Here is a 15,117-nt window from a genome sequence, read left to right on the forward strand (position 1 = left end):
AAGAAAGAATTGACCACCCGCCAAATCAACAAGGATGTGGAAGGCTTCTTAGCCGACCGTACAACCCATAAAAAGTATTCAAGAGAAAGGTTAAAAGGTTATGGGATTATGGGAATGTAGTGGCTGAGCCCCCGCCTACTACTGCATTCGTTGCTACGAATGGTCCCAGGGTGTAGCAGTACTCGTAAAGAGACTGGACATCTTTGAGATAGAATGATGCGAACACTGACTTGCTTCTCCAATAGGTTGCATCCATAACACTCTGCAGAGAACGGTTCTGTTTGAAGGCCACTGAAGTAGCCACAGCTCCCACTTCAAGTGTCCTTACCTTCAGCAAAGCAAGGTCTTCTTCCTTCAGATGAGAATGTGCTTCCCTAATCAGAAGCCTGAATAGTAAGAAACTGAGTTCTTAGACCTTGGAAAAGAAGGTTTCTTGATAGCACACCATAAGGCTTCTGATTGTCCTCGTAAAGGTTAAGACCTTTTTAGATAGTACCTAAGAGCTCTAACTGGGCAAAGTACTCTCTCCAGTTCATTCCCCACCAAGTTGGACAGGCTTGGGATCTCGAACGACTTAGGCCAAGGACGTGAAGGAAGCTCGTTTAGCAAAAACCGAGCTGCAAGGAACATGTAGCCGTTTCAGATGTGAAAACAATGATCCTGCTGAAGGCGTGGATCTCACTTACTCTTTTAGCTGTTGTCAAGCACACGAGGAAAAGAGTTTTTAATGTGAGGTCCTAAAAAGAGGCTGATTGGAGAGGTTCAAATCTTGATGACATAAGGAACCTTAGGACCACGTCTAGATTCCAGCCTGGAGTGGACAACCGACGTTCCTTTGAGGTCTCAAAAGACCTAGGGAGGTCCTGTAGATCTTTGTTGGTGGAAAGATCCAAGCCTCTGTGGCGGAAAACCGCTGCCAACATACTTCTGTAACCCTTGATCGTAGGAGCTGAAAGGGATCTTACTTTCCTTAGATGTAACAGGAAGTCAGCAATCTGGGTTACAGTGGTACTGGTTGAGGAAACTGCATTGGTCTTGTACCAGCTACGGAAGACTTCCCCTTGAGACTGATAGATTCTGAGAGTGGATGTTCTCCTTGCTCTGGCAATCGCTCTGGCTGCCTCCTTCGAAAAGCCCCTAGCTCTTGAGAGTCTTTCGAAAGTTTGAAGGCAGTCAGACGAAGAGCGTGGAGGTTTGGGTGTACCTTCTTTACGTGAGGTTGACGTAGAAGGTTCACTCCTAGAGGAAGAGTCCTGGGAATGTCGACCAGCCATTGCAGTACCTCTATGAACCATTCTCTCGCGGGCCAGAGCGGAGACAACCAACGTCAGCCGTGTCCCTTTGTGAGAGGAGAACTTCTGAAGTACCCTGTTGACAATCTTGAACGGCGGGAATGCATACAGGTCGAGATGGGACCAATCCAGCAGAAAAGCATCCACGTGAACTGCTGCTGGGTCTGGAATCGGAGAACAATACAACAGGAGTCTCTAGGTTATCGAGGTAGCGAACAGATCTATGGTTGGCTGACCCCACAGGGCCCAAAGTCTGCTGCAAACATTCTTGTGAAGGGTCCACTCTGTGGGGATGACCTGACCCTTCCGGCTGAGGCGATCTGCCATGACATTCATACCGCCCTGAATGAACCTCGTTACCAGCTTGAGCTTTCGATCTTTTGACCAGATGAGGAGGTCCCTTGCGATCTAGAACAACTTCCACGAAAGAGTCCCTCCCTGCTTGAAGATGTAAGCCAGGGCTGTGGTGTTGTCAGAGTCCACCTCCACCACCTTGTTAAGCTGGAGGGACTTGAAGTTTATCAAGGCCAGAAGAACCGCCAACAACTCCTTGCAATTGATGTGAAGTGTCCTTTGCTCCTGATTCCATGTTCTCGAGCATTCCTGTCCGTCCAAAGTCGCACCCCAGCCCGTGTCTGATGCGTCCGAGAGGAGACGGCGGTCGGGTTTCTGAACAGCCAAAGGTAGACTTCCTTGAGAAGAAAGCTGTTCTTACACCACGCGAGAGAAGACCTCCTCTCTTCGGAAACAGGAACTGAGACCGTCTCTAGCGTCATGTCCTTTATCCAGTGAGCAGTTAGATGATACTGAAGGGGGGGGGAGGTGGAGTCTCCCTAACACGATGAACAGGGCCAGCGATGAAAGTGTCCCTGTTAGACTCATCCACTACCTGACTGAGCATCGGTTCCGTCTCAGCATGCTCTGGATGCATTCTAGGGCTTGGAAGATCCTTGGGGCCGACGGAAAAGCCCGAAAAGCTCGACTCTGAAGATCCATACCCAGGTAGACAATGGTCTGGGATGGGACGAGCTGAGACTCCTCAAAATTGACCAGGAGGCCCAGTTCCTTGGTCAGATCCATAGCCCATCTGAGAATCTCCAGACAGCGACGACTTGTGGGAGCTCTTAAAAGCCAGTCGTCTGACGGAGCCGGACACAAGATCATGGTACTGCTGCACAGTCTGTGAACTGTCAACCATGGGGAAGCGAGGAAGTACAGTGACAACCCGAAGCTGTCTAGACTGTCTGGGTCGTACAGACAACTCCTTATCGGGTTGCTGAGGTTGCCGCACTGCGTCACAACAAGTCACTTCTGCTGGTTGTTGAACGTCTTCCCAGTGACACACTGACTCCGTAAACAAAAAATCCTCTAACAAGGACTAAGCTTGGACTGCATGTCTTGCAACACAGCTCAAGGTCTATGGGAGCAGGTGTGGTAACAGACGGGGTTAGCGACTGAAGTGGAACCATTACCTTCCCTGGAAGCATGTTATGCTTAAATAAAAGTCCATAGGAGGCTACGCAGCTAAAGGCTCCTCTCCAAATGACAGAGTCCTCAAGGGAATATCAGAAGGAGGGAGAAAAGCACTTTCTCATCTACAGGGACCATATCCGAGAAAAGCTAAGTTCTCTCAGTGAGGGTTTCACTGGTGCAAAAGCAGCAGACTAGAAGGCAACGTTATGAAACTGCTTGACAGTCTAGTGAGTTGGCAACAACCAAAGATGTGTGACTGAGAAGCATGTGGTAAGGTATGCAGAGCATGCTGTATGCAGAGCATGCTGTATGCAGAGCATGCTGTATGTAGAGCATGCTGTAAGGTAAGCAGAGCATGTTGCATGGCGTGTAACATTTCTCAGAAATTCCATGACCAGTGCTAGATTGAGTAATATCGCATTACTGTCTATTGAAAGTGCACGTGCCGAGGGAATTGATTTAGACTGTTTTGTTGATGAATTTGATAGCCGGCATGATAATCGTAGAATTAAGCTACACTAAATATACGTACTATAATCTACTTCACCTCAGGAAAGGGAAACTCGCCCTGTTGGCAACACTGCATTACTTCATGCATGCTTGCATGGGGTTTTAATATCAACATAATATTTACATTACATTCATAACTCATGATTCATTTTTGTTTTGAAGATATTTTTGCCATATTTTGAGATTTTGTTAAAAATAAATTGCAAGGAATACATATATATATTTTTTTTTTTTTTTTTTTTTTTTTTAAGTAATACGAATAACCTCCATTATCATAATGTTTGTGTAGGCATACATGTATATGATTACAAATGCAAGTTATGAAAGTAATGAGGTGTTATTATTGTCATTTGTTATTTCAAAGTTGAATGGGAAGAGGCTCAAGTTGAGGAGAAAGTGGCAGATGCATGCGTTGAGGTGGCTGACTCATAGCATGAAGTTCCTGCCTCAAGAGTTGCGCTTGCCTCAAGGGTTGAGGTGGCTGCGCAGAGAGAGGCTCTTGACTCACGAGTTGAGGTTCTTGAGGTGTGAGCTGCGAGAGTTGAGGTAGCGGCTGCGCAGAACGCAGTTCCTGTCTCACGAGTTGAGGTTCCTGAGGAGCTAGCCTCAAGAGTTGAGGCTCTCGCCTTGAGGAAAGTTGAGGTAGCAGCTGCGAGAGCTGAGGTAGCTGCCTCAAGGATGGTAGAGGTTGTCGTACCTCAAGAGGTTGTTGCCTCGAAGATGGTCTAACTGCAAGAAAAACTTGCCTCAAGGCATAAGACTCCTGCTCCCATTGTTGAGGTTGCCTTAAGGAAGGTTGAGGTTGCTGCACAACGCTGGTAACTGGCAACTCCGAACGCGGTAAGGTAGCTTGAGGAACCTCAACTTCGTACGCCTGGCAGACTGGACTGCGGTGAGGCGGAGCGCTCGCAGGAGGAGGTGTAACCTTCTCAGCCTGAAACTCACGCATTAAGACCGCAAGCTGCGACTGCATGGACTGCAGCAAAGTCATCTTGGGATCAACAGACGATAAGGTCTGTTGAGGCAAAGCCTTAACAGAAGATGAGGTCTGTTAAGGCATTGCCTTACCTCTCTTAGGAGGTGTGCAGTCACCTGATGACTGCGGAGAGTCAGAGCTAACCCAATGACTGCATCCGGGTTGTTGAACTCTAGAGGTCTGGACTTTACGTTTAAGAGGTCTTGAGACCTGAGTCCAGCGTTTTCTCCCCGAAATTTCTTCTGCAGACGAGCAAAATAAGGGCTCAATCGTCTGCGGGTGGGAGTGACGGTCTCTGTAAGACACGCCCGCAACCACCGAGGATACTTCTGTGCGCCGATCAAGGCCTGCCGAACCCTTTTGCCCTTCGACATTGCTTCTCCCCTGGGCTTGGGAGCTTGCAAGAGGTCCCGGACTGGGAGGACGACTGGCACGCACAGAAGTACCCTCACGCACAACACTGACACACTTTGCGCTAATCACTTATCACTTTTGATTTTCTGTTTGCACTTATTTCACTGAACTCGAAACTTTAAGTGGTTTGTACCTGAAACACGCAATTCTATCCTTCCTTAAAAGTTAGTAATTGCGAAAACAGAATTACAATGTAACAGAAAAATCTAATGAAAGATAAATAATTCAGTGGCTGGAAAGAGACTAAACACTAGATCAAATAAACTATGTTTAAAATCTCTCACCGCATAAAGCTTGAGAACAAGAATAAAACTCTAGAAACGTTTACCTTCTTCCCATAAAGAGACTAGGGAGAAGAGCAAAAACGATAACAACGTTACTCGTTTGAACGAAACGTTTATCCAGCTCTCTCTCCCTCCGTCTCTATCTCTTGACTTAGAACCTGAGAGAAGAGCCCAATCATATATATCGTTAAAACATATTATTGTTAAAGGAAAAAAACTGAAATATTTCCCAAATAAAAAGTTCCTTTATTAGAATTAAAACCATTAAGCTAAGAAAGAATGAACAAAACGCTAGAAACGGTTTACTCTTACTGCAACGTGACACCGTGAAAATTCTCTCTCTATCGTAACGATAGAGCGCAAGTTGAACGTTCTGAACGTCAACAACTGCAGAGACAAAACAAAACGTTAGTTCAACTTTGAAAACAGTTCGAGACTATCAAAGAAATTCTTTCAAAAACATTAAAATAGCATAATATGTTAACAGGTAAAACCGAAATGACGGGCTCAATGTTAATTAACTTCGGTACCAAGAAAAGACCGCCTACTATTAGGAAAGGTCGAATATAAACAAATATAAAAATTAATTTTAATAAGTTTATAATAAAAGGAAGTTAATCGAAGAGGCCTATAAAAGGCGGAGAGATATAAAATAAATCTATAACTTTTGTTAAGCAAAATTAAGAAAGAGAGTCTATACTCTCTTAGACACCAACACTTCCGTCTAAGGGAAGGGTCGGCCATTAAAAGGTGAAAGAGAGTTCATACTCTCTTCGTCACCATAATTAATCAAATTAATTCCAAAAGCTAGCTAAGCTAATAATAAAACTTCCTGAATAGCGAAAGCTGAAATCTTAGAGCAATACTTCACCAAAAACCGTGAACATGACTCCAAAATTATAAGCGTATCCATGAACGTCTTGCCGGAAGCACGACAGAGGAAAAATTGAGGTGTTGTCAACAAGAAGTACTGCAGTACCTGGCCACAGGTGGCGCTTGTGAGTACACCCCCCTCTTGTATAGCGATCGCTGGCGTATCCCTTCCGTAGAATTCTGTCGGGCAACGGAGTTGACAGCTACATGATTATCGGGTAAGATTAATATTGAAAAATTCTATTTCCACCAATTCAAAGTTTAATATTGAAGACAGGTTCTGTAAATAGCAAAGTAAAATACAGTAAAATTAGGTACGGAAAATCTCAAGGCATACCTCCAAGTAAACAAGAATAAATGAAAGACTGAAACAAGGTAATGTACCTGAGCCAAGGTCACTTTCTGATGCTGGTTGACTCAACTGGACTGCAGCATGATGGAGAGCATCACGAGTTGTATCGTTATGATGATGAATATTTGGATGTGGAGTAAGTGAAGGTGGATCATGTGTAAGTGGTGGAGGTTCATGGACTGTTGGTGTAGGAATACTTGTGCTGGCAGGAGAGCTGGTTCCATGACTACCCAATTGCCCCGTTCCACCAATATCTCGCCCACTCAATCTGCTTATTCCTCCATCAGGAGTTATTGGTGGAGCCAAGTAAATGTAAGTATGAAGCTGCTGGAGCAGACCATGCCTTAAGAGCCACAAAACTTGCTGCACTTGATCCTGCTTTCAGAATGAAAATTTACAGTTACAAATGTTTCTCAAATTTACCAATTTTCCTTTCAGACATTAGTGCTCTTTCACGATTAAAAAAAGTTCCAATACAGCAATCAATGATCTAGCAATCCTGAATTCAGAGAAAACAATGCTAAAGTCACATAAATTAGAGGAGTAACTTGAAAGATTAACAGACAGACAGTACCTGGTGCTGAGAAAATTTCATGGGATGGCACTTGTCACTCAATGAGCTTGGTAAAGAGAAATCTGCTAAAACTCTGTGAAGTGATGATCCAGGGAACTGTTCACTAAATCGTTCTGTTAACTGGCTGCTTCTACAAAGATTAGAAACAAGAGATAGTCAGTTCCCTATTTATTACACAAAATTTTCATTTGACATCTTTTCATGGGATTTCATAGTTGAGATAAAGGTATCATACTGTACAAAATTTTTTATTTCAACTCATTTTTAAAGGTTAAATAAAAAGCTCAGGTATACTTACATAGCTGTAGGGGCATTTGGTGCCAAAACGTATACATTAGTACTGCATAACGGATATATAACTGTTGCTTTTCCCCAATACACCAGGTGACCAGCAAGCTAAAATGATTTATCTAGTTTTAAGAAATGTCCTATCTTTCTTTTTATTTTAGAAAGCCATCTTACTACATTTCCCTATTGCACTGAAGTAATGTAACAATACCGTACATCAATAAATAAAAATATTTCGTCCTTTGGTAATAATTCATTGTAAACTTTGAAAACATCTACATATTTTATCTAAGAATAAGAACTTGAAAAAGTTAGAGGGCAAAAGGGTAAAACATACTTTCAACTAGTAAATCTGTAACCTCTACTGGTTAATAATATTCTTTCTTTACATATTCTCTATAGCTGTTTATAGTACATTAAATTCCAAGAACTTTGGGAAGCTTTGTATGAGCGTGAATACATAAACAGTAATTTGATAATCATGATATTTTAATTATAAAATAAATTTTTGAATATACTTACCCGGTGAATATATAGCTGCAACTCTGTTGCTCGACAGACAAAAAAACTGTACAAAAAAACTCGCCAGCGATCGCTATACAGGTTGCGGGTGTGCCCACCAGCGCCAACTGTCGGCCAGATACCAAACTCCATGTAAACAAAGACTCAATTTTCTCCTCATCCCACTGCGTCTCTATTGGGGAGGAAGGGAGGGTCGTTTAATTTATATTCACCGGGTAAGTATATTCAAAAATTTATTTTATAATTAAAATATCATTTTTAAATATTTAACTTAGCCGGTGAATATATAGCTGATTCACACCCAGGGTGGTGGGTAGAGACCAGTTAAATATGTTTACATCTTATGAGCTAAGAGTTTTTATTTCATTCTAGAAGTTATCAAAATAACAAAAACAAAATAAATAGGTACCTGGTAAGGAAGTCGACTTAGACGATTACTCTGCCTTATAAGTACGTCTTCCTTACAGAGCCTCGCGATCCTCTTAGGATGCTGACAGACTCCTAGGAGCTGAAGTATCAAGGGCTGCAACCCATACAACAGGACCTCCTCAAACCCCTAATCTGGGCGCTCTCAAGAAATGACTTTGACCACCCGCCAAATCAACCAGGATGCGAAAGGCTTCTTAGCCTTCCGGACAACCCATAAAAAAACAACATTTCAAGAGACAGATTAAAAGGATATGGAATTAGGGAATTGTAGTGGTTGAGCCCTCACCCACTACTGCACTCGCTGCTACGAATGGTCCCAGTGTGTAGCAGTTCTCGTAAAGAGTCTGGACATCTTTCAAGTAAAATGACGCGAACACTGACTTGCTTCTCCAATAGGTTGCGTTCATTATACTTTGCAGAGATATATTTTGCTTAAAGGCCACGGAAGTTGCTACAGCTCTAACTTCGTGCGTCTTCACCTTAAGCAAAGTTCGGTCTTCCTCACTCAGATGTGAATGAGCTTCTCGTATTAACAATCTGATAAAGTCTGACCAAGCATTCTTTGACATAGGCAAGGATGGTTTCTTAACTGAACACCATAAAGCTTCAGATTGGCCTCGTAAAGATTTAGTACGCTTTAAATAGAACTTAAGAGCTCTAACAGGGCATAAGACTCTTTCTAGTTCATTGCCTACGATCTCCGATAAGCTGGGAATATCGAAAGATTTAGGCCAAGGCCGAGAAGGCAGCTCATTTTTGGCTAGAAAACCAAGTTGCAGCGAACAAGTGGCTTTTTCCGACGAAAATCCGATGTTCTTGCTGAAGGCATGAATCTCACTGACTCTTTTAGTCGAGGCTAAGCATACCAGGAAATGAGTCTTAAGAGTGAGATCTTTCAGGGGGCTGATTGTAACGGCTCCAACCTGTCTGACATGAGGAATCTTAGTACCACGTCTAAATTCCATCCAGGGGTAGCCAAACGACGCTCCTTGGTGGTCTCAAAAGACTTAAGGAGGTCTTGCAGATCTTTATGTTGGAAAGATCTAAGCCTTTATGCCGGAAGACCGATGCCAACATGCTTCTGTAGCCCTTGATAGTGGGAGCTGAAAGGGATCGTCCTTTTCTCAGGTATAAGAGAAAATCAGCTATTTGAGCTACAGAGGTGCTGGTCGAGGATACAGAAACTGACTTGCACCAGTCTCGGAAGACTTCCCACTTCGATTGGTAGACTCTAATGGTAGACGCTCTCCTTGCTCTAGCAATCGCACTGGCTGCCTCCTTCGAAAAGCCTCTAGCTCTCGAGAGTCTTTCGATAGTCTGAAGGCAGTCAGATGAAGAGCGTGGAGGCTTTGGAGTACCTTCTTTACGTGTGGCTGACGTAGAAGGTCTACCCTTAGAGGAAGACTTCTGGGAACGTCTACTAACCATCGAAGTATCTCGGTGAACCATTCTCTCGCGGGCCAGAGGGGAGCAACTAACGTCAACCTTGTCCCTTCGTGAGAGGCGAACTTCTGCAGTACCTTGTTGACAATCTTGAACGGTGGGAATGCGTAGAGATCCAGATGTGACCAATCTAGGAGGAAAGCATCTATATGTATTGCTACTGGGTCCGGGACTGGAGAGCAATAGATTGGAAGCCTCTTGGTCAGCGAGGTTGCAAGGAGATCTATGGATGGTTTACCCCAAGTGGCCCAAAGTCTCTTGCACACATCCTTGTGGAGGGTCCATTCGGTAGGAATTACTTGCCCTTTCCGACTGAGACAATCTGCTATGACGTTCAAGTCGCCTTGTATGAACCTCGTTACTAGGGAGATGTCTTGACCTTTTGACCAGATGAGCAGGTCCCTTGCGATCTCGTACAACGTCAGTGAGTGGGTACCTCCTTGTTTGGAGATGTACGCCAAGGCCGTGGTGTTGTCCGAGTTTACTTCCACCACTTTGCCTCGAAGGAGATACTCGACGCTTTTCAAGGCCAGATGTACTGCCAACAGCTCCTTGCAGTTGATATGCATGCTCCTCTGACTCGTGTTCCACAGACCTGAGCATTCCCGACCGTCCAGTGTCGCGCCCCAGCTCAAGTCCGATGCGTCCGAGAAGAGAACGTGGTGGGGAGTCTGAACAGCCAGGGGAAGACCCTCTCTTAGGTTGATATTGTCCTTCCACCAAGTCAGACAAGACTTTATCTTTCCGGAAATCGGGATCGAGACCGCTTCTAGCGTCTTGTCCTTTTTCCAGTGAAAAGCCAGATGGTATTGAAGAGGACGGAGGTGAAGTCTTCCTAGTGATACAAACTGTTCCAGGGATGACAGCGTCCCCACCAGACTCATCCACAGCCTGACTGAGCAGCGTTCCTTCTTCAGCATCTTCTGGATGGATAGCAGGGCTTGATCTATTCTGGGGGCTGATCGTCTTGTTGTTCAGCAACGTCCTCATCAGAAAGTTCCTCACCCGAAAACTGATGAGGAAACGGCAATGGAGTGGGCAACGTCTGGCTCGCTGAGTCCGGTCGCACTGGTGCATGCGTGACGGAGCCGGACGCAACGTCATGGAACTGCTGCACAGTCTGTGAACTGTCAACAACCATGGGTGCGCGAGGAAGCACAGCGTCCACCCGAGACTGTCTAGACCGTCTGGGTTGTGCAGTCAACACCATACCGGGTTGCTGAGGTTGACGCACCGCGTCAAAACAAGTCACCTCTGATGGTTGTTGAACGTCCTGAACGTCAACAACCACCTCCGAGCGTCGCTTAACGTCAACGTGCGGCTGGCAACCCACACTGGGTCGCATCGGTGGAGGAACCACCTCAACTGGTAGACGCGAGAAGGTTACCTCAGCGTCAACAGGACGCACAACCGACCGGTTGGAAGGTTGTTGGCCAGAGGTTCGGCAGCAACCTTCTCCGCATTAAAGTCCTCTATCAAGGACGCAAGCTTGGACTGCATGTCTTGCAGCAAAGCCCATTTAGGGTCTACGGGAGCAGGTGCGGCAACAGACGGGGTTAGCGACTGAGGCGGTACCGCTTTCCATCCCTGAAAGCCTTGTTTATGCATGACATAATTGTACAGCAAAACTTCAAAGGCTCGAAAACAGCTGTGAAGTTGACCTGTAAAAACTTGGAGCGTCTCCTGGCCAGGCGCCAGGGAGAGTCTACGAGATTTGAGAAGTCTATCTGGGCAGAGGCAGGAACTCCCAAGCCGAGAACTTCTCTCGTGTCATATCAGACTCTCGCTCTATAAGCCAGTTTAAAAGAAGGGAAAGCAAAGGCTGTATCCCCCAAACTCCTCCTGGTGATAAACCAGTCGCCTAGCAAACGTAAAGCTCTCTAGGAGAGCGAGAGAGCACTAGCTTATAAACAACGGCTTTGAAGTAGCTAGGCCTAGTGTAAGCTCTGACGTTTAGGCGAACGAGGAGCAGCAGTTACAAAGAGATCCGGACAAAGATCCTTAAAAATCAGCATGATTTAATTCAAGTCCATAGAGGGCTAAGCAGCTTTAGGCTCCTCTCCGTCTGACAGAGTCCTCAAGGGAATATCAGTAGGAGGGGAAACAGCAACTTCCTCATCTAAAGGAACCTTGTCCGATAAAAGCTGAGTCTCAAGCAAGGGAGAGATCTACCGTGGTGGCAATGCTTTACAAGCAGAGTCCACACGCACTGGTGCATTAGTAGCGGACCAGGACGCAACGTCATGTAACTGCTTGACAGTCTGTGAACTGTCAACAACTGAACTGTCAACAACAACAGGTGCGTGAGGACGCACAGCGTCCACTCGAGACTGCTTTGACTGCCTAGACTGAGCAGTCAAAACAACTCTAGAATGAGGAGGTTGACGCACAGCGTCAAAACAAGTCAACTCCGATTGTTAGCGAACGTCCTGAACGTCAACAGGAGCATCAGCAAGTGGCCTAACGTCCAAATGTGGCTGAAAATCCACACGAGACCGCATCGAGTGTGGTTCTAAACAACCTGACTGACGTGACTTAGCTACGCCAACGTCAACAGGATGCACAAAGGGACGTTAGGTTGGCTGAAAGCCAGGATATCGATGAGATAAACGGCTAGACTCAACGGACTAATCGGCAGAATAGTCTTCCATAAGGGAGGCAAGCATATTCTGCATGTCTTGCCGTACAACCCATTAAGGATCAACGGAAATGGTTGCGGTAAGAGACGAGGGTAACGTCTGTGACCGCAACACTTTGCCAACAAAAAAGACTCTCGGAGTCTGTGTTACGCTTTTGTTAGGCGGCGAGCAGTTTTCCGATGACTGCATAGGGTCAGAGCTGTCCTAATGGCTGCAACCAGGACGCTGGACCTGTCCTGAAAGGACTGACTTTCGCTTAAGGGCCTCGAAACCTTGTTCAGGTTTCTTATGCGAAAAGCCTTCGGATGACGAGGAGAAAAACGTCTCTCTCGCCTTATGGTAGGGGAGATCTTGGTAAGATACACCCGATACCATAGAGGGAAACGTCTGTTCGCTGATCAAGGCCTCTCGAACCCATAAGTCGTTCGACATTACTTCTCCCCTGGGCTTGGGAGCTTGCAAGAGGTCCCGGACTAGGTGAACGACAGGCACGAACAGACGAACCCTCGGACGCAACACTGTAACACTTTGCGCAATATCACTTTATCACTTCGATTTTCTGTTTTGCACTTATTTCACTGAAAACGAAACTTTTACTGATTTCTACCTGAAGCACGCAATTCTACCCTCATCAAAAGGTAGTAAATGCGAAATCAGTCGTATAATGCAAGCACATTAATACCAGCAAAAAAAAAAAAAAAAACAGTAAACATCTTTTAAGATAAAAAAATTCAGTGGTTGGGGAAGAGAATAAACACTAATTCATTCAAAACTACGTTTTCAATCTCTCACCGTACATTGCCTGGGGACGAGAGTAAAACTAAAAACGTTTTATCCTTTCTCCCCGTACAGAGACTAGGGACGAGAGTAACTCGAGAACAACGTTACCCGCTTGAACGGAACGTTTTCTCTCCTCTCTCTCCCTCCGTCCCTATATCTCTCTCTCTTTCTCTCTTGATTTCGCACCTAAGAGAAGAGCCCAATTACGTTTCGTCAAAAAAACATGTTATTTGACCAAAGGAAAACACTGAAAGGTTTTTCAATTAAAAAGTTCCTTTAAAAAAGAATTTAAAACATTTAAGCTTTGAAAGAAGAATGAACAAAACGTCAGAATCAATTTACTCTTTCTGCAAAGTGAAACCGTGATACACTCTCTCTCTATCGTAACGATAGAGCGCAAACTGCGTAGTATAAATAAACTAAACGTTAGTTCATCTTTGAAAACAGTACGAAGACTATTCAAAGAAATTCTTTCATAAAATATTTCATTTAAAAAGTTTTAAATCATTAGCTCTATAAAAGCTTTTTACGATTGAAAGGGCTCAACGTTGTTTAACTTCGGTTTCCAAGTTAGGACCGCCTACTCTCAGGAAAGGTCGCATATAAACAAAACATTAAAATTTATTTTTTATGTTTATTATAAATGGAAAGTTAATCGAAGAGGCCTAATAAAGGCGGTGAGATATAAAATATATAGAGGAAAATCTATAATTAATCTATAACGTGATAAGATAATTACTAAAAGCCTAAACAAACTTCCGTCTAAGGGAAGGGTCGGCCATTTAAAAGTCAAAGAAAGTCCATACTCTCTTTGTCACCAAAAATTAAATCTATCCAAAACGAGATCAAGATTTAAGATGAAGATAAAACACCTGCACTGCGAAAGCTCAAACCAGAATATAGTACTTCACCAAAGTTGATGGGAAAAACTCCAGGTTTCAACAGCGAGTAAAGTACGTCTTGTCGACACGTCGACAGAGAGAAAATTGAGTCTTTGTTTACATGGAGTTTGGTATCTGGCCGACAGTTGGCGCTGGTGGGCACACCCGCAACCTGTATAGCGATCGCTGGCGAGTTTTTTTGTACAGTTTTTTTGTCTGTCGAGCAACAGAGTTGCAGCTATATATTCACCGGCTAAGTTAAATATTTAAAAATACAACATCACTATAAGTTTTATATAAATACAGGGTATGCAGTACATTTAACCCTCAACTTACATACAAATAATTCAAATCAATTTAAACACAGCCACTTGAGAAATTTATGAAAAAATACCAGAAGTTATGAAATGCAAGAATATTTGAAAAGTCAGAAATTCAGTTTATTACATTACTACCGTATTATTATTTTTCCATACTAGGTAAGCTACAAACCTAGTTGGAAAAGCAGGATGCTATAAGCCTAAGGGTTCCTAAAGGGAAAAAGTACCCAGTGAGGAAAAGAAATATGGAAATAAACAATCCATAATAATAGTAAACAATAAATATTTTATATATATAAAAAGTCTTATGATCAGTAACAAAGTTAAAATAGTTCTGTCATGTATAAACTAAAAAGAGAGACTTATGTCAACCTGTTCAACATTATAACATACGCTGCATGTGTGAACTTCTGAAATTTCACTGATTCAACTGTCAGAGTATTACTATTATTGTCATTATTATTAGCCAAGTTAAAGCCCTAGTTGGAAAAGCAGGATGCTATAAGCCCACGGGCTCAAAATGGGAAAATTAGGCGAGTGAGGAAAGGAAATGAATAAACTACATGAGAAGTAATGAATAGGGAATATAAAATATCTCAAGATCAGTAACAATGTTAAAAAAGATATCATATACTGTATAAGATATGAAGAGAGACTTATGTCAGCCTGTTCAACATAAAAACATTCTCTGCAAGTAAACATCTGATTAGGATGATCAATCCACAATCTGGTCACAACTGGAGTAAAACTTCTAGAACACTGTATGGTACATTATTGAGTTTATGATGGAGAAGGCATGACTGTTAGAATTAACTGCATACCTAGTACTATGTACAGGATAGTACATTATGAGAAGAACTAATTGCAAAGAATGTTCGCAGGGTTATCAAAAATCTTATGCAACACGCATAAAGAACTAACTGAACGACAGTGGCAGAGATTAATATCTATATAAGGACTATGAAATCAAATACATTGCACTTTTTGTCCTACAAATTAAGATGAGATTCTGCAGCTGAAAGCTGGACAGAGCAAAACTCAAAACAAGGCAGGATGACAGAATTAAA

General features: G+C 43.5%; 1 protein-coding gene and 1 long non-coding RNA gene across 3 annotated transcripts in view; one reads left to right on the plus strand and one right to left on the minus strand.

The window, feature by feature from the left end:
* The window catches only part of LOC137630586 (uncharacterized), a 49,390-nt gene that overhangs the window by 25,575 nt on the left and 8,698 nt on the right, over nucleotides 1-15,117 (plus strand). The gene's annotated exons all lie outside the window — the stretch shown is intronic.
* Nucleotides 1-15,117, minus strand: part of Nprl3 (GATOR complex protein Nprl3) — a 38,841-nt gene that overhangs the window by 1,378 nt on the left and 22,346 nt on the right. The window contains exons 8-10 of one of the 2 annotated variants that reach the window (XM_068362156.1): nucleotides 7,047-7,144; nucleotides 6,749-6,878; nucleotides 6,207-6,549 (exon numbers count right to left, since the gene is read on the minus strand). In XM_068362156.1, the coding sequence (XP_068218257.1) occupies nucleotides 6,207-6,549; nucleotides 6,749-6,878; nucleotides 7,047-7,144 (571 nt within the window). Of the gene's footprint in view, nucleotides 1-6,206; nucleotides 6,553-6,748; nucleotides 6,879-7,046; nucleotides 7,145-15,117 lie in introns of both variants that reach the window. The other variant, XM_068362155.1, reaches the window with a different exon arrangement.

This window comes from Palaemon carinicauda, chromosome 38 (assembly GCF_036898095.1).
Source record: "Palaemon carinicauda isolate YSFRI2023 chromosome 38, ASM3689809v2, whole genome shotgun sequence".
In the NCBI taxonomy this organism is placed as follows: Eukaryota; Metazoa; Arthropoda; class Malacostraca; order Decapoda; family Palaemonidae; genus Palaemon; species Palaemon carinicauda.